General features: G+C 44.9%; 1 protein-coding gene across 1 annotated transcript in view; it reads left to right on the forward strand.

Moving 5' to 3' along the window:
- The first annotated feature begins 271 nt into the window (after nt 1-271).
- C2CD6 (C2 calcium dependent domain containing 6) overlaps nt 272-19,955 on the forward strand; it is a 39,218-nt gene continuing 19,534 nt past the window's right edge. The window contains exons 1-8 of the mRNA XM_050916058.1: nt 272-421; nt 3,333-3,416; nt 5,616-5,667; nt 9,783-9,934; nt 11,657-11,779; nt 12,913-12,957; nt 16,010-16,078; nt 19,696-19,787. Coding sequence (XP_050772015.1) covers nt 272-421; nt 3,333-3,416; nt 5,616-5,667; nt 9,783-9,934; nt 11,657-11,779; nt 12,913-12,957; nt 16,010-16,078; nt 19,696-19,787 — 767 coding nt within the window. The remainder of the gene's footprint in view (nt 422-3,332; nt 3,417-5,615; nt 5,668-9,782; nt 9,935-11,656; nt 11,780-12,912; nt 12,958-16,009; nt 16,079-19,695; nt 19,788-19,955) is intronic.

The following is a 19,955-nucleotide window of genomic DNA, read 5'->3' on the forward strand; positions in this document are numbered from 1 at the left end:
GTAGTTACTATGGAAGGCAATGGGTTCGGGTACGGCTGGGTGCCGCAGCCCCTCTGTCAGGGCAGCCCCGGCTTAGATTTAGTCTGCCCCGCAGCGTGGGGTTCTCAGGCCCGTCCCTGCACACGCCTGTGGCCGGAGCCCGCTGGGACCGGGCCAGGGGGCGGCGCGTGCAGAGGCGCTCGGGGCAGTCTGCCCCCCCCTCCCCCGAGGGCGCGGGCCGCGCGCGGGGCCAGCGGCCGTTGCCGGGGTTAGTGAGGCGCGGGGCGGCGCGATGTCGGCCCCCGGGGCGAGGGACTCCGTGTTCTCGGCCTCTCTGTCCCCCTCCGGCCGCAGCTCCGGCCGGCTCGGCTCGCTGGATTCGGTGCTGGGCAGCTTCAGCCGCGAGGGGGCCAAGGTCGGCAGGGTGCGGTCCCTGCTGAAGGTGAGATGCGGGGTGGGCGTGAGTGAGGGCGGCGGGTGGCTGGGTCGGAGAGGGCGTGAGGGCGGGGCGCGGGGGTGAGTGAGGGCGGCCAGTGGCTGGCTTGGAGAGGGGGTGTGAGGGCGGGGCGCGGGGGTGAGTGAGGGCGGCGGGCGGCTGGCTCGGAGAGGGGGCGTGAGGGCGGGGTGCGGGGGTGAGTGAGGGCGGCGGGTGGCTGGGTCGGAGAGGGGGTGTGAGGGCGGGGCGCGGGGGTGAGTGAGGGCAGCAGGTGGCTGGCTTGGAGGGGTGCAGGGATATTAGTGGGTATTGTTTGACTGGGGTGTTGAAGTGACGGTGGGAGGTTAGAGGGAGGGAGGTGAGCGCAGGGTGCCAGAGGGGGATTAAAGGGAGGGTGTGGAGGGTGGGTTGTGGGGGTGTGGAGGGCTGGTGAGGTGTGGGGGTGTTGGAGGGTGGGGTGTGGAGGGCTGGTGAGGTGTGGGGGTGTTGGAGGGCGGGGTGTGGAGGACTGGTGAGGTGTGGGGGTGTTGGAGGGCGGGGTGTGGAGGACTGGTGAGGTGTGGGGGTGTTGGAGGGCAGGGTGTGGAGGACTGGTGAGGTGTGGGGGTGTTGGAGGGCAGGGTGTGGAGGGCTGGTGAGGTGTGGGGGTGTTGGAGGGTGGGGTGTGGAGGGCTGGTGAGGTGTGGGGGTGTTGGAGGGCGGGGTGTGGAGGACTGGTGAGGTGTGGGGATGTTGGAGGGCGGGGTGTGGAGGACTGGTGAGGTGTGGGGGTGTTGGAGGGCAGGGTGTGGAGGGCTGGTGAGGTGTGGGGGTGTTGGAGGGTGGGTTTTGGGGGTGTGGAGGGCTGGTGAGATGTGGGGGTGTTGGAGGGTGGGGTGTGGAGGACTGGTGAGGTGTGGAGGGCTGGTGAGGGGTGGGGGTGTTGGAGGGCAGGGTGTGGAGGACTGGTGAGGTATGGGGGTGTTGGAGGGTGGGGTGTGGAGGACTGGTGAGGTATGGGGGTGTTGGAGGGTGGGGTGTGGAGGACTGGTGAGGTATGGGACTGTTGGAGGGTGGGGTGTGGAGGGCGGGTGAGGTGTGGGGGTGTTGAAGGGTTGGTGAGGTATGGGGGTGTTGGAGGGTGGGGTGCAGGGGTGTGAGTGGGTATTTGTAGACTGAGGTGTTGAGGTGAGGGTGGAGGGTTAGAGGGAGGGGTGAGGGCAGGGTGCGAGTGGGGGGTTAGAGGGAGGGCATGGGTTGGAGAGGCGGGGTGAGGGCAGCGTGTGGAAGGCAGGGTGTGGGTGTGTGGAGGACTGGTGTGGTGTGAGCGTGTTGGAGGGTAGGGTGCAGGGGTATTAGTGGGTATTGGTTGACTGGGGTGTTGAGGTGAGGATAGGGGGTTAGAGGGAGGGAGGTGAGGGCAGGGTGTGGGGATGTGGAGGGTTGGTGAGGTATGGGGGTGCTAGAGGGTGGGGTGCAGGGATATGAGTGGGTATTGGTAGATTGGGGTGTTGAAATTGCACTTGGGTATCTCTCCATCTCACACCAGCTGGGCATGCACACGCTTGTACCCATTCACACACTCATGCAAGCTGTACGTTTCATAGCTCTCAGAAATGGCCTTGAAGAGAAGTTTCACTTCTCAGCAAAAGGCTGTATTTTCTGCGAAAGTATTCTTTGATTAGCTTGGCCATTCACATAAAGGCCTTGTCACTTTACTATTCTCTGTGGATATATACCCAGTATGATGGAGGTACTTATAATGGTGTGAATGGCTAACACATTTTATTTTCATTCATCTACTAATCGAGAAAGTTGAAATTGTGAATATTCATAAGAAAATCAGCCAGAAACTCCTTTTGTTTTCAGCACTAGAGGCTACTGTTACATAGTAATAATTTGAAGTAGTGTGTTCTTATTTTTTAGAAACAAGAAACTCTCATTTGATGTAAGAATATTTCATACAGTAGTTAGTTTATCATCAGCAGTTTGTGAGGGCCCTAAAACCTTTTGCCCACCAGGTTGTCACATGTTTTGGCTAGTGTTTTATCATTCAATTTTTATGCTAAGAGTCCATCCATTGCACAAGACTGTGTTTTGTCAAAAATGCCTTGTGCTCAGAAGATGTGAAAAAATAGAATTCAGTTTCAAACATATTTAAAAATGTTTGGATTAGGCTTCACCCAAAATAACTTTTTGAATATGGTGGTAGATCAGGGTTCGGCAACCTTTGAGAAGTGGTGTGCCGAGTCTTCATTTATTCACTCTAATTTAAGGTTTCGCGTGCCAGTAATACATTTTAACGTTTTTAGAAGGTCTCTTTCTAGAAGTCTATAATATATAACTAAACTATTGTTGTATGTAAAGTAAATAACATTTTTAAAATGTTTAAGAAGCTTCATTTAAAATTAAATTAAAATGCAAAGCCCCCCGGACCGGTGGCCGGGACCCAGCAGTGTGAGTGCCACTGAAAATCAGCTCGCGTGCTGCCTTTGGCACATGTGCCATAGGTTGCCTACTGCTGTGATAGATGATAACCTATGTGACTACGCTTCTTGAGTGTTGTCTTGTGCATCCCTGTTGTGGGAAAACATGCTTTCTCAATTTCAAAGCTCTTTTACTCTAAGATTGAATAGAGCAACATTTGTGATTGGCCATGAAATGCAGAGGTATGCCCATTAATATACATAGGAATACATGTTTAGAGTCCAAACACTAGTGTTAGTATGCTTTCCTATGGAAGAGAGACTCATATTTTTATAGGGTTTTAGATTTTGTTGGTTTTTATTCACTGATGGAGTCATAGGAGTGTTCTCTTATGTTGGAAGCTGTAAAATATACTTGTTTGTTTTTAACCTTCAAATTAATTAGGAAATAGTATACTGTATTTTCTTTTTGAAAGGGCAATTGCAAAATCTTTTCTTCTTACTTTTGGTAGTTGTTGCAGAAAATCCTGAAGCCATCTGATAAAGGAACTGAACAACCTGCTGACATCCACAGTTTAGTCCCCTGTGGAGATGTGGTATGTACACTACAGACCACTGGTTCTCCGACAGTAGTCTGTGGTACTTGGAGAACTAGCTGGCAATCAATAAAGAGTTGGCTGATCACATAGTGCTGTGATTCTTTCTTGTTTTCAGTTACCGAATTACATTTAAAAACATATAAAAGTAATATTAAGTCAGTGTTTTATGTATTTTTAGTTAAGTATTTGTTCTGGTTGTCACATGGATATTAATGCAATCATAGACTAGAGGGGGGTTGTTCTTATGATTGATAATGAGAGGAGGCATGATCTATGAGAATCTCTTTATTAAGGTATCTGCAAAATGAAGAAGTTTGAGAACCCCTGTATCAAGCTTTTATGTGCTTACAGAGATTTAAAAATTACTATGCAACTCTCGGTAAAATGTAATCACCTGATTTACTTGAATATACTCCTTCAGGGATGTCCTTGAAATTGTTCTATATTGCAGAATGCTTATTGATTTTCATTTCACTAATAAGCTTCTGTGTTCACAGCTGAAGCCAAGAAACTCATTGTTCAGTTTACTGATGAAATATTTTTTTTTTGGTCTGTGGATCAGGCACTGTACAACTAAAAGGGAGACAGCCCCTGTCTCCAGGAGCTCACTGCCTTTTACAAAGCAACTGCAAACTTTGCCTATATCAAATGGAGATCTAATACCAGATCCATGGATTTGGTCTATAAAAAATGTAAAGAAATATTGTATCACTGTCATAACATTTTTTCCCAGATCTGGACCTTAGCGTCCAAAATATGGGTGTTAGCATGAAAACCTCCAAGCTTAGTTACCAGCTTGGACCTGGTAAAGCTGCCACCAGCCAGGAATTATACAGTGCCTAGCTCACTGTGGTCTCCCCAAAACCTTCCCTGGGGGACCCCCAGACTCAGATGCCTTGAGTCCTACAACAAAGGGAAATAACCCCCTCCCCTTGTTTCCTGGTTACTTCCTCCCAGGCTTCCCTTCCTGGACGACCCTAGGAGATTCCCTGCTTCCAGTCCTGGAAACACAAGTACCGAGAGAGCTAATCTCTCTCCCTGCCTCACCCAGAGGGTATGCAAAGTCAGGCTTAGTAAATCTAACACAAAGAGATTTTCCCCCTGACTTCTTCCTCCCACCAATTCCCTGGTGAGCTGCAGACTCAATTCCCTGGAGTCCCCACTAAAGAAAAACTCCAACAGGTCTTAAAAAGAAAGCTTTATATAAAAAAAGAAAGAAAAAGACATTAAAATAGTCTCTGTAATAAGATGACAATATACAGGGTCAATTGCTTAAAGGAAAAAAATGAATAAACAGCCTTATCCAAAAAGAATACAATTTAACACATTCCAGCAACTACACACATGTAAATACAAAAGAAGACAATATAAACCTATTGTCTTACTATCCTTGTACTTACAACTTGGAAACAGAAGATTATAAAGCCAGGAGATAGAAAAAATCACTCTCAGAGCCGAGAGGGCACAGACACAAGACAAAGAACAAAGAACTCACACCCAAAACTTCCCTCGACCCAGATTTGAAAAAGTCTTGTTTCCTGATTGGTCCTCTGGTCAGGTGTCTGGTTCCATGTGTTAACCCTTTACAGGTAAAAGAACATTAACCCTTAGCTATCTGTTTATGACAATCACTCAAAACCAAATTATTTAATGTTTTATTTAAAACATTGTTAAAGAAGCTATAATACTTTTCCTAAAGTATAGGCATGTTTGGGTTGTTTCCTGTATGGTCTCCAAAAAGTGTCATTTATTCACCATCCCTGTATACTTTGTAGTGCCTTATTGCTTTTTAAAATTGCTGTCATTGCTTAATTTTTCTCTCTGTCTAGTTTTGAAACTTCTGTATCTCTGAGCAGTATATTTTATATTTTTAAAAAGAGTAATGGAATTCTACATAGACTAAATCCTGAAATATTTCCCTAGGCAAAATTGAATAAAGAATCCAGGATTTGGCCTAATGGTTAGGGGGAAAAGGTTTGCTGGAAGCATGTAATTTTTTTGAAACCCTGTATTTCGTCTCACCATTTTATAAAGACGAAGTTACTACATTGTTTTGCCACAAAGCAACAAATGCATTTACAAATGACTTCTTGTGTTAAGAAGTGCCTATAACAAATTGCTGTATCAGGACCTACAGAAAGTTTCAAGATTTTTATGGGATTAATTTATCACTTATCCTCTTTTGGGTTTCATTAGGTTGGTTGCCTGGCTGTTCATGTGAAGGTGTGCAAAGATTTTACATCAAAATGTATCCTTTTTCTATTTCCCTACCCTCTGCTAAGCATATTTTCCTCTCTCTTTGCACTGACCACATCTTTAGAGTATTCTGGCAGGGAAGTATAGAGCATCTCACTCTATAGGTTCTTGCAGTTCACTTAAGAGAGAATGCTTTCTTTCTCTAGCTATTGAGTTTGACATTCATTTAGTGTGTGAACTTATGAGGAATTTAGCAATGAGCCAGAGTCCAGTAATAGAATCCTAAGGAGACTCTCACTGAGTAGACTTCATTGTTTATGTACTGTAGGAATAAAAGACACGTTTACATGGAGAGAACAATTGTAATTTTAAAAAGCAAAAATATTTAATTATTAGGATTGTTATATAGCAATCAGTACTCTATCTAGACTGAATTTTTGACTCATGAAAGGGTGACAAATTACTTTAAAACCATTTACATTGTTACTGTTAGTTACCAGAAGACACCTGGGAAATCTTAAGTACAGTATTTCAGGCAGTCTACACAAAACTTCATGTTTGAGTAAATAGTATGTTGCTCACATTTTAAGTGATGTTATTTTTTATTGTTAAATAAATGAAAACAATATATAATAAATAGAGCCCTACCAAATTCAGAACCATGAAAAACACATCACGGACTGTGAAATCTGGTCTCCCCCCGTGAAATCTGGCCTTTTGTGTGCTTTTACCCTGTACTATACAGATTTCACGGGGGGAGACCAGCCTTTCGTAAGGTGGGGGTCCTGAACCAAAAGGGAGCTGCAGAGGGGTCTCATGGTTATTTTTGGGGGTAATGGTACTGTCAACCTTACTTCTGCGCTGCCTTCAGAGCTGGGTGGCCAGAGAGCAGCAGCTGTTGACCAGGCACCCAGCTCTGAAGGCAACGCCCTACCAGCAGCAGTGCAGAAGTAAGGCAGGCAATACCATACCATGCCGCCCTAACTTCTGCGCTGCTGCCTTCAGAGCTGGGTAGCTGGAGAGTGGTGGCCAATGACTGAGGGCCTAGCTTATTACCAGATCTACCCGTTACTTTGGGGTATGCTCATTTATTCGGGTTACTCTTTGGGGGGCGGGGGGGGTGTTCTGTAATTCTATCAATGTGCTGCTTTTGTCACGTGTGTTTTCATATGGAGCTCTACTTCTCCCTTATGCAAATCCCCTCCCAATGGAGCTATCCTGCCGGACCTCGGTTCCCTAGGGCTTGGTTCCTCCAGCCCCAGAACCGGATGAACACACATACACACATTAACAGAGCAAGTCTGAGCAGACCAGGTCAATCAGCACTTTCAAGCTTACCTCTTATATGTCCCTAGGCTCAACTGGCTGGATCAAGCAGCACTTTCAAGCTTCCCCCCACCCCTTTACGTGCTCCTGGGCTCAATGGACTGGGTCAAGCAGCACTTTCAAGCTGCCACCTTTATGTGTCCCAGATTCAGCAGGTCCCTATCTGCACTCTCACATCACAATTGTACTGATAGTAGCCTACTTGATGAGCAAACCCCACAGTATTTTGGGCGCTGCAGGGATCTTTAGCTTAGGTAAAAGAATCGTTGCTGTAGAGTAAATGAGGGAAGCTAAAAACACAAAAGAGTAAAGTTCAGCAAGAGAGAGAGAAGCAACCAGCTTAACCATAACAGTTATTTATTGAATAATAGTAATAACTACACAAAGAGGGCTAAACCAACATAACATACATTATTAAAGGATAATACATAAAGTGGAAAGGAAAACAGAGAGAAAGAAGAGGATCTCTCCGCTCCCTGAAGCTTGAACTGTTTGGGGTTCTCAGGTGATGATGGTAGCTCAGGGCCCTGAGGGCAGAAGACAGGCACGATCAGTCAGGAGATGGAATCCCAGTGGAACTGATGCAAAGCTTCGGTCTATGCATCAGAACACTTACTTGAACCTAGGTAGGGGTTTTTGTAGAGAAACAACAGTGGTTCAAGGGAGAACTCTAGATTTATTTACGGGTAAACTGATGACTGATATATGCCATCATGCGCCAGCAATGCCCCTCTGCCATGTACATTGGCCAGACTGGACAGTCTCCACATAAAAGAATAAATGGACACAAATCAGATGTCAAGAATTATAACATTCAAAAACCAGTTGGAGAACACTTCATCCTCCCTGGCCACTCAATTATAGACCTACAAGTCACAATATTACAACAAAAAACTTCAAAAACAGACTCCAACAAGAGACTGCTGAATTGGAATTAATTTGCAAATTGAACACCATTAAATTAGATTTGAATAAAGACTGGGAGTGGATGGGCCATTACACAAAGTAAAACTATTTCCCCATGCTTATCTCCCCCTTCCCCCCAGCCCCTGGTTCCTTATGTCTCCTTGTCAAGTGCTGGAAATGAACCGTTTTCATTACCACTACAAACAGTTATTTTTCTCTCCTGCTGACAACAGCTCACCTTAACTGATCACTCTCCTTATAATGTGTATGGTAACACTCATTGTTTCATGTTCCCTGTGTGTATATATATCTTCCTTCTGTATATTTCACTACATGCATCCGATGAAGTGAGCTGTAGCCCACGAAAGCTTATGCTACAATAAATTTGTTAGTCTCTAAGGTGCTACAAATACTCCTATTCTTTTTGATGACTCAAGCATTTTCTTTAGGCTAAACAGTAGGAGTTGATCACTCTTGGCTATGGGTGATGGTTTCTTCCAGGAAGCTCACAATGCAGCTAGGCTGCTTCAGTATTTTGGATATCAATCAAGGATTTATTACTAGAACTGGTCAGATAACTGCTGAGCTGGGTGTGGGCAGGCATAAATTCATTAACATCTGGAGCAGAGATTCCTATGATGCAGTGCTTCCCTGTTTTTCTGGTCCCAGAGTTCAGTGCAGTTCTCGGTTCTTCATTCTATATGCTAATCCATGTCCCATCTTTCATACAGACGAGGCTAGGGGAGTTGTCTCTGCTGTCCATTCTGTATGCAAATGGCGATGTCTTAATCTTGTCATCCTTGTCAGGAGAGGTCTAGGTGTGTCTCCCAGCGCCCTTCACTGCTCTCTGCAAACCTTTTCTCTGATCAGTCTTGGTTCAAACAGAGACCGGGGTGGGGGTGTCCCTCATGAGTCAGATAGGCCAGACACTGCGCCCTGGTTCCCCAAAAACAAAGAGCTGACTGGTATCAAGCTCTGCAGGCAGCAGCACAGAAGTAAGGATGTCAGTACAATGCCATGCTATCCTTACCTCTGTGCTGCTGCTGGTGGCAGCTCTGCCTTCAGAGCAGCCACCGCTCTCCAGCTGCCCAGCTCTGAAGGTAACGCCACTGTCAGCAGCAGCGCAGAAGTAAGGGTAGTGGTACTGCAATCCCACCTACAATAACCTTCTGACCACCCCTACAACTCCTTTTTGGGTCAGGATCCTTATAATTACCACACTGTGAAATTTCAGATTTAAATAGCTGAAATCATGAAATTTATGATTTTTTAAATTGTTTGACCGTATAATTGACCAAAATGGACTGTGAATTTGGTAGGGCCCTCATAATAAACCTTTGAGAGTTTTATTATTTCTCTTTTCAGGTGTCCCTCCCCCCTCATGAATAGTACCTCAGCTTCCTAACATTACAGTTAATCACAGGCAGTCTGTGGATGTGTTTTATTTTGAATGTTTTAATCACAAGTCTCACAGTTCAGTGCACTGCATTCTTCAGTGCGGCAACATCAAAGTAACCTCTTATTAAGTCCCTCTGCCAATTTTTGTGAATTAACAGTCTGATATTAAAAAAATTAATAATGCTGTTTTAATGATATAGAAGTGCAATTGAATTACCCATAAAAGGGAAACAGTAAAATTGACAATAGTGAATTCATATTTTGACCACTGCCAGTGGTCAAATATCTGTTTATTTCTGAAAGAAGAAATAGTAATATAATCTTGGTTAAGTGCCAATGTGGACAGAAAAAGATAAATTTGAATCTTAAAAGTATACCCATGTTTATTAACTGGGTTCGCACACACGCAATGAGGAGAATTAGATCTTATTGTATATTGCTCATGATTTTCATGGTAGTCACTACCATGTAATAAACCTACTTTACTGTTGCTGACTCACTAAAAAGATCTGTGTTTCCTAAATGAAAGACTTTCAGTCAATATACAGAAAAATACAAACTTGCTGCTTCGCATTACTGTTAACCAAGTCATGAAATGCACAAATCTACAAACTTTCAAATCACAGTTAAAGAACAGCAGAAAGGACATTGTGATTCATTTTGAAGATGTGAAATATTTTTCTGTACAGGTATTATTACAGCTTCTGCTCTTTTATAATGTAATTCTCATTACTGGTTTAATAGCATGATAACACTGAATATCTAGAGCTGCTTTTTCGGGGCAAGGAGGAGGGAATCTCATGTACTGTAGTACTTTGTGACTATTCTTTTTTTTTATCAATGTACATCTCATCGGGGTTCATAAAGTAAAACTGCAATAAAGTCTGCAGGCTCCGCTCCAGTCCCTTAACCACAAGACTGTTTTTCTTCTGCGCAGAGTTGAGAGATTGTTATTGCTATCTGGTCAAGGGAGGATGAATTGGAGACTATTCTCTGGTTGAGTAGGGTGCACATATATCTTAATATCGTAGAAATCATTGGAGTTACATTGGTGTAAAACTGGTATAATAGATTGGTGAGTCAGGCCCGCAATGTTCGCTTGGTGCTTTACATTCATTTGTCAAGTATGGTACAGTGTACTGGGGATATGTGGCTCATTCTGTCATTGTTCAAGCTAAATTGTGAACAGGCATACAGTTGTTTCATGGTTTAGATTGGAGAGTGGAGGGAATAAAAAGAAAGATTTAAGATTGTTTTGCATAGTAAAATTCTGCATTTCCATGCTTTCCAATATTTGATTTAAGTATAATCTTAACTTTGAATTTCTGGGCTTCCAGATATTTGTATTTTTTTTAATTGCAATGTTTTATTAAGATATTTTCCCTCTGAAGCTATTGATATATATTTACAACCTTATATCAAGCTTAACTTGTTTTGATGTGGAATTTTTTTGGGCTTGTTTTTAAGAATAACATAGTGATATGTAGGGTATATGTTACTAAAAATGCACTCTTAGCTCTAATGTAGCCAATTCCACCACGCCATACCATCTTTGTCGACCTAAGCAGACTTAATCTGGGCTGTGCCTACTGGGAAGGTGGAAGGTGGTGGGATTGATGTGAAGCATGACTGGGTGATATGGGGGAAGTCAGAATGCCTTTGCTAGTGGGTGCAATGGGATTCTCCATTTAGCCTTTGCTGTGGAGCATAAATTCCTATTATTGAAAAATTACCCCTTTTGACCCAAGTGGTAAGCCAAAATTTAGGGTGTTTGGGGTTGTTTCCTTTAGGAGAAATTGATGATAGTCAGATGTTTCTTTGATGCAGTCCTGTTTACTTACAAAGAAGGTGCACAAAGTCCTGTTTCTCTGAAAGCAGTAAGGTCAAACAACAGGAGGCAGTTTCCTTGCTGATAATTCCAAGCCTGCATTTCCAGACGCTATTCTGCCCCCAAACCGTTTTTCTTAGCTTTCTGTCAGGCCCATGCTACCAATTCTTCTCTTACTGTCTCCTGGCTTTCTGCCTGCCTCTGACATGCAACTGCAGTTCAGTTAATTGCCAGTCCCTGCATTTATTATCCCTCAGGGCATCCTATTGGACCAGATGGCTCCTACTGCCCTGACCTTGTGCGAAGTCTACTCCTTTGTTGGAAGTTTCCATTATTTCAACTATTACAGTACTAAACAGAGGGGCATTTAATTGTTCTCTCATTTAGCCTAAAGGGAAGGTGCCTGCTACCACGCCATCAGTTTCAAAGAGATCTGTGAGTGCCCAGCCTTGGCTTGTTCCCCTCAGAACTGTGTAGTGAGTGCTGTAGCAAATAGGTCAGTTTACCCTAGATTTAATCCTTTTCTCAGTTGCTCTTGTTGCTCCGTGTGGATAGCATGTAGATGTTGCGTTTTAATTTTCAGGTTCCAAGGCGGCAACAGGATGAGCGGAATAGGATTATTCTAGAATTGGTAGGATTTCAAGGTCCAAAAGACTTTCCAAGGTTGCTGGGAAGTGCAACTGTACACCTTTATGAAGTCATTAAGGTGGGTCTGACAAAAGAAAAGATTATCTAGGACATGTTCTAAATTGTTTGTTCCACACATGCTTTGGCAAGTAGTACACAAGATAAACCATACTCACAATATCAGGTGTTTGTACTGAAATGATAGAGCAGTTAATAAAAGAAAGCAGTATTCCTTATGTAAGTGTCCAGTTGTTAGCTGACTGGGTGATAATGTACTGTAATAATAATAGTTGGTACTTATATTGTTCTTTCTATCTTTGAAGTGCCTACAAAAATGTAATCCTCACAAGACTTGCAAGATATTGTAGATAAATACATTTCAATATCTGTGAGATACTGAGGACTTAAAGCCAGTTTTTCAAACTTGGTTGTCAAAAGTTATTTCCTAAAACAAGTGTTTAGGCACCTAAATATAGAATTGGGTCCCAATCCTGCAACAACTGACATGTGCATAACTTTACTTATGTGAGTAATAGTATTAAAATCTGTGGGACTACATGCATAATGATCGCCATATTTGGGGTCGGGAAGGAATTTTCCTCCAGGCCGGATTGGCAGGGGCCCTGGAGGTTTTTCGCCTTCCCCTGCAGCGTGGGGCATGGGTCGCTTGCTGGTGGATTCTCTGCAGCTTGAAGTCTTCAAACCAATTTTGAGGATTTCAATACTCAGTCCTGGGTTAGGGGTTGTTATAAAAGTGGATGGGTAGGGTTCTGTGGCCTGCCTTGTGCAGGAGGTCAGACTAGATGATTATATTGGTCCCTTCTGACCTATGAGTCTATGAGTCTATAAAGTTAGTCGCGTGTGTTTGCAGGATCTGGGCCTTTGACACCTAATTTTCATGACTCAAGTTTGAAAATCTGGTTCTAAATAACTTTTGTAAAGACAGAAAATGACAGTGGCAAAACTAGGATTTGAACTCACAATCTCAAAATCAGACAACTAGATTGCCTAACTGCCTTTCCATGTATGCTTCCTTTTACTTGATTTTTAAACTATAACACTGTGTGGAAAAAGTATGTGGCATCTTCATCTATTGTAGTTACAAATTTTGTGTATTCCTCTTACATGCTTGGTAATATTGTGTTAGACAACAATGGTTTTGGAGATTTGTGAATCTAAATATTCCTTTTCTTTCTTTCCCCACTCACCCAGAAAGGCCACTTCATTGAAACATGTGCCATGAGGATTGGAAACACGGTAGGATTTCTTTGGTGAAATTACAAAATAATATACACAGGTGACTTCATGTCATTGCAATATAATTTTAATTGCATACAGATACATGCATATAAATTGAACACTGCATTATAGCCTTCCAGGAGCACTGAATGGTAAAGTGACTAAAATAGAGAGAAAAGGATAGTGAAAGAGAAAAATGGCAAGTAGACCCCAATCCTTGGCTGCAGTAAATCAGCATAGCACCAGTGATGTCATAAGATTCACATACAATGGGTGGGCCATAGTCTACACAGTGGTGCCAGCACAGCTTCATTGACTTCAGAGGAGTTGCATTGATACTACTGACGACAGAATTTAGATAGTCTGCATAATAAGAAAATTTCTACTCTTAAAATTATTAGGGAGAAGTAATATACAAAAATCAGTCTGTGTAAAACTGGAGTACTAACCTACTCTGCTAGCCAAATGTTTAGGCCATGTGAATTTTCATAACCAACTGAGCCATCTCCAGTTTCTGACACACATTGGTTTGTAGGTTTGGCACTGCAATTCAGGCAAGGATTGAGATTGTGGCAATGCAGGGCCTTACCGTGGCATAACCCTTGAGGGCAACAAAAACGTATCTGCAGAGGAACCCAGAGGTGCCCATTGTATCCACAACATTGGACAGTGCTGAGTGAAAAGAGGGCATAGCCAGGATGATCAGAAAATGCACCAATTCAGTGCATCCCCTTGCAGACTCTGATGAAGCTCCTATGTTAACCTTGGCAGAAACTAAACTTGCCTTCCCATGCCATAACCCTTGAGGGAAGTTGGCAGGAGAAGCAATGCCTGCTCTTTCCCCATGATGAATTTCCCCTCTGCGCTGGGTAGATGAATCTAGCCCATTGTGTCTATACAATATGGAGAATACAGATATTGTCATTATGTATGACCCATAGCAGTATGAAACAAAGTACATACAGTTTATGCTACTTTATGTACTCTTAAATGTGTATGGTGTTTTATGACAGGTTAGACAGATTAAACACTATGAGTTTTTGGTACATTATCCTTTTATAGGCAAAGTCCATGAGTGAATATGGGTTTTCTGAATTCAGTGCTCAGATGAATGTGTGTATTATCAGGAGCAGTGGTAAACAAGCATTCAAGGCAGTCTTACCTTCTGGCTACCCTGAAGGATAAGGAGTTTAGAGACTGAACTTGTATAGTAGAAAGGTTTATGCCACTGCAGGACTTCAAATAAGGGTGTCAAATGACCAGAGCTGGCCTTACCCATATGCAAAGTATGCAGCTGCAGGCCCGGCTCCGTCTCTTCCCCACGGCCCCCGCCCATGCTCCACCCCAGCCCTGCCTCTTCCCACCCCTACTTTGCCCCAGCCCCTGTTCTGCCTCTGCCCCGCCTCTTCCTGCCCCTGCTCTGCCCCAGGGTCGCCCCACTCCACTGAGGACTGCAACAGGGGGTGGGCCTGCATTCACTGGTATCGGTAAGAGGAGCGACCTGGCCCCAGCCTGCTCTGCTCCCTGGCTCCCAGCCGCGCTGCCAGTGAGTACTGGGGGGCAGTTCCCCCCTACCCCTCAAGCCCCAAGGCTGAGAGCCAGGGGAGCAGAGTGGAGCAGGCTGGGCCCGGGTCGCTCCACTTACCGCCACCCCATGAGTGTGGGGTTGGGCTTGCCTTGTACTCACAGGGCAGCAGCAAGTGGAGCGACCCGGCCCTAACCTGCTCCGCTTCACCAGATCATGGATTCGGTGGCGTGCTTGCAGGAGGTCCGCTGGTGCTGCTTCATCAGCGTTCCCATCACTGAATTGCTGCCGAAGCCGCAGGACTGGCAGGCTGCTTGCAGGCACACCACCGAAAGCCGCCTGCCTGCTGCCCTCACAGCAACTGGCATGCTGCGCCCCCCGCAGCTTTCCGCCCCAAGCACGCGCTTGCTGCGCTGGTGCCTGGAGCCGCCCCTGTCTCTGGGTCCATAGCGGGGTGGGGACCAGGTGCACGCAGGCACCTCGGGCGAGGCTGGCCACCCTGCTCCCCCTCGCAGGCTTAGCTGTCGCATCGGGCTGGGTGCGCTACGCGGAGAGGGCAGCGGCCGCCGGACCAATTCCCCCTGCTCTGCCCCCACGGGGCTTGCCCCAGCTGATGTGGTTGAGCAAGTGTGAGCGCTTCTGTGTGCCAGCTCCCTGGGTCCTAGGGCCCGTCCTGGTGTGATGCATGGCTCAGTGTGGGAGTCCCAGGCGTGATTAGGGATGTGGAGGGGTTGGATGGGTCCGGGGTTCTGAGGAGTCAGTCAGGGGGCAGGAAGTAGGTGGGGGTTGGATGGGGGCAGGGCTATTTGCTGACTATTAATAATGGAGATGCTCGAGGCCAAAGCAAGTTTGATATAATGCGGTTTCACCTATAACGCGGTAAGATTTTTTGACTCCCGAGGACAGTGTTATATCGGGGTAGAGGTGCACTACTCTGTTACTCAGTATTGCAGTCTCTCTTCAAGTAGTCTGAAGTCCTACCACTTGTAAATAAACTGCTGGTGAGTTACCTACAGTGGAATACATATTTGCACAATCACTCAAAGGAGAAAAAAAATGCACTTACCTGTACACTGTTTATTCTTTGAGATATATTGTGCATATGTACATTCCATGACCCTCCCATCTTCCCTGCAGCTTTGGATTTAGTTTACGAGCTGTGCGAAGGAACAGAGAGGGAGATGATGACCACACCTCTTTATACCCTCAGCTTGGTACACAAGGATAGCAGGGGTGCACGTACTACCCAATGGTATGATGAGTACAAGTCTCTGACTCAAGTACATTGGGTGCATGTACTCCTACAGTGGAATGTACACATGCAACACAACTTGAGGAAGACAGGAAAGTAACTGTGAAGATTTTTTTATCCTTAATAGGAATTGCCTATTAAATAAGTAACGTGTTAATAAAAAGGGTATGTCATGTATTTTTCCCTTTGCTTACCATACTTGTACTTGTTTACTGTGGAACTTGTTTGTAAATGTATTTGCTGTAAGAGTTAATTACTTGTTACATTTAAAAGAAAAAAAGTTACATTTTCAGATTTTCTGCACAGCGGAAGTGGAGTTTATGTTCTGCTATGGAAGTTTCGGATATGGCTACTCGCACCAGGTTAGGACCTCTTTTTTTTTTTTTTTCTTTTTGATCTGTTATAATTTTGGACTAGAGCTATTCCATTCCAAAGTTCAGACATTTATAACTTCCATAAAATTTTGTATTTGGGGATGATATTTTTCAAACTTGGATTAATCCTTATGTTGAATTCTTTTGTAAAGATTGAACAAAATTCATTGATATGGTATTTGAGTGAGATGAAGATAAGAAAAGCTGTATGCTTAAAACTATATGATATATATGGTGTTCATCTAGCTAGCAAATAAATTATAACAGTATAACTTGAGTTTTTGTATTCTTGATACACTTTCACTGGGTGTATATATCCCATGCTGGCATGAGGTCTAAGGGTTAATGCAGCAACTACCAGCCAGTGCTGACTGGCACATCCTTGCAGCAACTGGGAGAATAAAAGAGCTGAGAGGCAGAGGGACAGAGTGGCTGCCAGAGCAGCAAGCAGACTAGGGAAGGAAAGTTCTGCCAGCAAACTGGTGAGAAGCCATCCAGGGACAACTCTGTAGAGAAAGAATGACTGGAACCACAGGCTGAAGTAGCTCACAGAAGCAAAAGAGGTAGGAAGGAGCTCAGGGTACAGAAGAAAGAATTGTTGAGGACTGATTCTGCCTGCCTGGTTTAAGGGCCCTGATCCGGAGGCACTGGGTTCCACTACTAATCCCTCAACAGAGACTTAATAACCAAAAGGGGTTTGCAGGCCCCCCGAGGACCAACACTAGCTAGTCCCTGCCAAGTATAAAGGGAAACATGTGCACCACAGAAGTACCGAAATTAACACCCTTCATCGTCCAGAATAGGACCGCCATAGGGACTCACAAGAAGAGCCGACTCACGGTCCTGCTGGACCGAGCAAACTCCGTGCAGTGCTCCGTCTGACCAAAGGGGGCACTGATACAGCAGCACACCAGCCCATACATGATACCAAAAGTGGGGTTTCACTGTGTCTGAGCCCCCAGTAAGGCCTAAGATGGAGGAAGCATTCAGATTGCTAGCCCTGCAGTGGGCTGCTGCCTTGGATCAGCAAGCAATTGCCCAGGAGCAGCAACAATAGATGCAGACCTTTACGCTACACTTGTTACAGTCCCAGCAGCAGCAAAATGACCTGCAGACAGTCTCTCACTGACAACAACAGGAGGCCTGCCACCCGAGCCATGGCTCAACAGCAGAGCCAACAAAGATTGGATATGTAGCCACGCAGCAACAGCAGCTTGGTAAATGTATGGGGACAACACCAACCCCACTGGCTGGAGCTACGGCAGAGTTAGTGAGTTGGTCGAGCAGTCCTGTGCTGTCCAAGATGGGACCTGAAGATGACCTGGAGGCCCTTTGAATACCTCACCACCTGCACCCACTGGGACCCTTAGACTTGGATCATCCACCTATCTTCTGTTTTGACCAGGGAACCACAGGACCTCAACCAACAACCCACCCTTGACTACCCATGGTAAAGGCAGCCATATTTGACTGGCTGCATTAAGAGAAGAGACTTGCTACTATTTCAGAGAGCAGAGATTTAGCACATTCATGCAGCCCCAGGCACTGGCAAAGAAATTCAAAGGTGTCGGCTGGAAGTGGATGAGACCTGAGGCTAGAATGAGCAAGTAGATAGCTGAACTGATCATCCTCGAACAGTTTCTCTGGGTCTTCTCCACAGCTGTGCCAGGGTGTGTGCAGAGGTACTAACCAGAGACTCTGGAAGAAGTGGTGAGGCTAGCAGGGAACTATTTGGAGGGTAATACCCCACAAACCTGACCCAGCAGGCCAGAGCCTGCCTGCCTCTGGTTTGATTAGGGCTGCCCTTAAGCGGGTAGGGGGATGGCTATTTTGAGACCAGGGCTGGCCTCACCCTTGACAGTACGGACTCTGAAGGTTGCACCAGACCAAGACTCCGACTATCCCACTATGACATTCTGTACCTTGTGGGAACACCCTGCACCCCCGTGTTCATCCTTATAATATGATTGTGTGGTATCCAATGCAAAGTTTGTCATGTTGGGTGTCTTTGGAAGGCTCATGATGCACTGAGCATTGTTACAGTGATGTTATAGTAATGTTATAGGTTATAATTTCATGTATATAGTTATGAGGCTGAAAATGTATCCTCCTGGCTTAAAGCAAGCCCAGGCGAAAACTCTCCAAGAGTGCAGCTGCAATTCACACCTCATCAGGACATGTATGGGACAAACGCAGCCCAGCCTCACAGGAACAAAGGACGCTGGCCTAGGCAGCAACAAATGGATCTGTTGGACTCTCGAGTGAGTCACCACCCTTCCTTTGGTCAGTTTGGGACTGCGATGAGATATTGCTCACTTGACTCTGAAGGGGGCGAAGCCAAGAGGGGAGAAGACATGATAAAAGGGGGAGACGTTTGCCATATTCTTCCTCTCTCTTCCACTTAAAATCTATCTTTATAGTTAATAAATCTGTTTGCGTATTCCACTTGAAGCAGTGTGTTTGGTTTGAAGCGTGTCAGAGACTTCCATTGAGATGATAAGCCTGGTACATATCAATTTCTTTGTTAAATGACGAACTCATGTAAGCTTGCAGCGACCAGTGGGCATAACTGGACACTGCAAGATGGAGCTTCCTAGGGTTGTGTCTGGGACCAGAGATATTGGCTAGTGTCATTTGGTTGCACAACCCAAGCAGCAGGTTACATCAAGAGGCTGTATGTGAACAGCCCAGGAGTGGGTGTTCTCACAGCAGAGCAGGGTAAAGGCTGGCTCCCAAAGTCAAGGTTTGGAGTGACCTAGCAGATCACCAGTCCAGATAACACCAGAGAGGAATGTCACACCCACCATTACAGGATTCACTAGGGAGGAAGATCTGTTTCCAGTGTGAACAAGGGCATAGCAAGAAAGATTGTCCAACCATTTGAGTCTAATTATGAGGCAGGCTTCTTTTTACCCAGCCTCAACCAAATGCTGGGTGGTTTGAAATTGACAACCATAATGCATGTTGACAAGCTAGAGTTATGAGCCTCAATGGACTTGGGTTGTGAAAAAACCCTAGTGAAAGAAGATCTACTGAGGAAAGATGAAATCCATTCAGAAGGCACAGTATCCTTAATTTGTCACCATGGGTACGTGAGGGACTACTCATATACTAAAGTCCGTCTAACAGCAAGTGGACAGACTGGTCACCTCATGATAGGCTTAGCATGTATTACCCAATCCTGTTGAGATGGGATTATCTTCCCTTTCAGACCCTATTACAGATGCTCTTGAGAAGCTGAATGGAGATGGCTGGTGAAATAGACTCTGGGTGACCTCTTTCCCTTCAAGGACAAGGACTTTTTCCTATCCCAATGAAGGCCTGGCAGACCAGGAATGAGTTGGTTTTACAAAATATTTCAGTTTTAGTACTATGCAACCCACAAATTGGTTTCAGTAATTGGCTTTGATAAATTATTAGCCAAACAGTAACTTATCCTCACTTGCTCACTGTGCAGCTTTTTCTTGTGTCATCCCAAATTTTTCAGTCTCTCTGGTTTTACTGAAGGATTCAAATATTTCCTGAGTCCATCAAACCGTTGGGTGGTACTGTCTACAATATTAATGCTAATTACTCACTTTAATATCAGTATTTTCCTTCTGTAGCTGAAACTTTCTGAGGCAGATCTTCGGAAGAACACTAAACATTCCATGTTTATTCGGATCCCACCACCTGAAGACAGAACAGATCCTGAAAGGTTCTTAAGAATCATTTTTGTTAGTGATATTTAAAAATATCATGGGCATCTATGTGTCTGTCCACGTGTTGTTTATATGACATTTCACAGTGTAACTATTGCAAGTAAGTACTATTCATTCAGCAATCATGCTTTCTGCATCACTGGGGAAATAAATTTTCTAATAGT

The sequence above is a fragment of the Gopherus flavomarginatus genome, chromosome 10 (genome assembly GCF_025201925.1).
Source record: "Gopherus flavomarginatus isolate rGopFla2 chromosome 10, rGopFla2.mat.asm, whole genome shotgun sequence".
NCBI lineage: Eukaryota > Metazoa > Chordata > Testudines > Testudinidae > Gopherus > Gopherus flavomarginatus.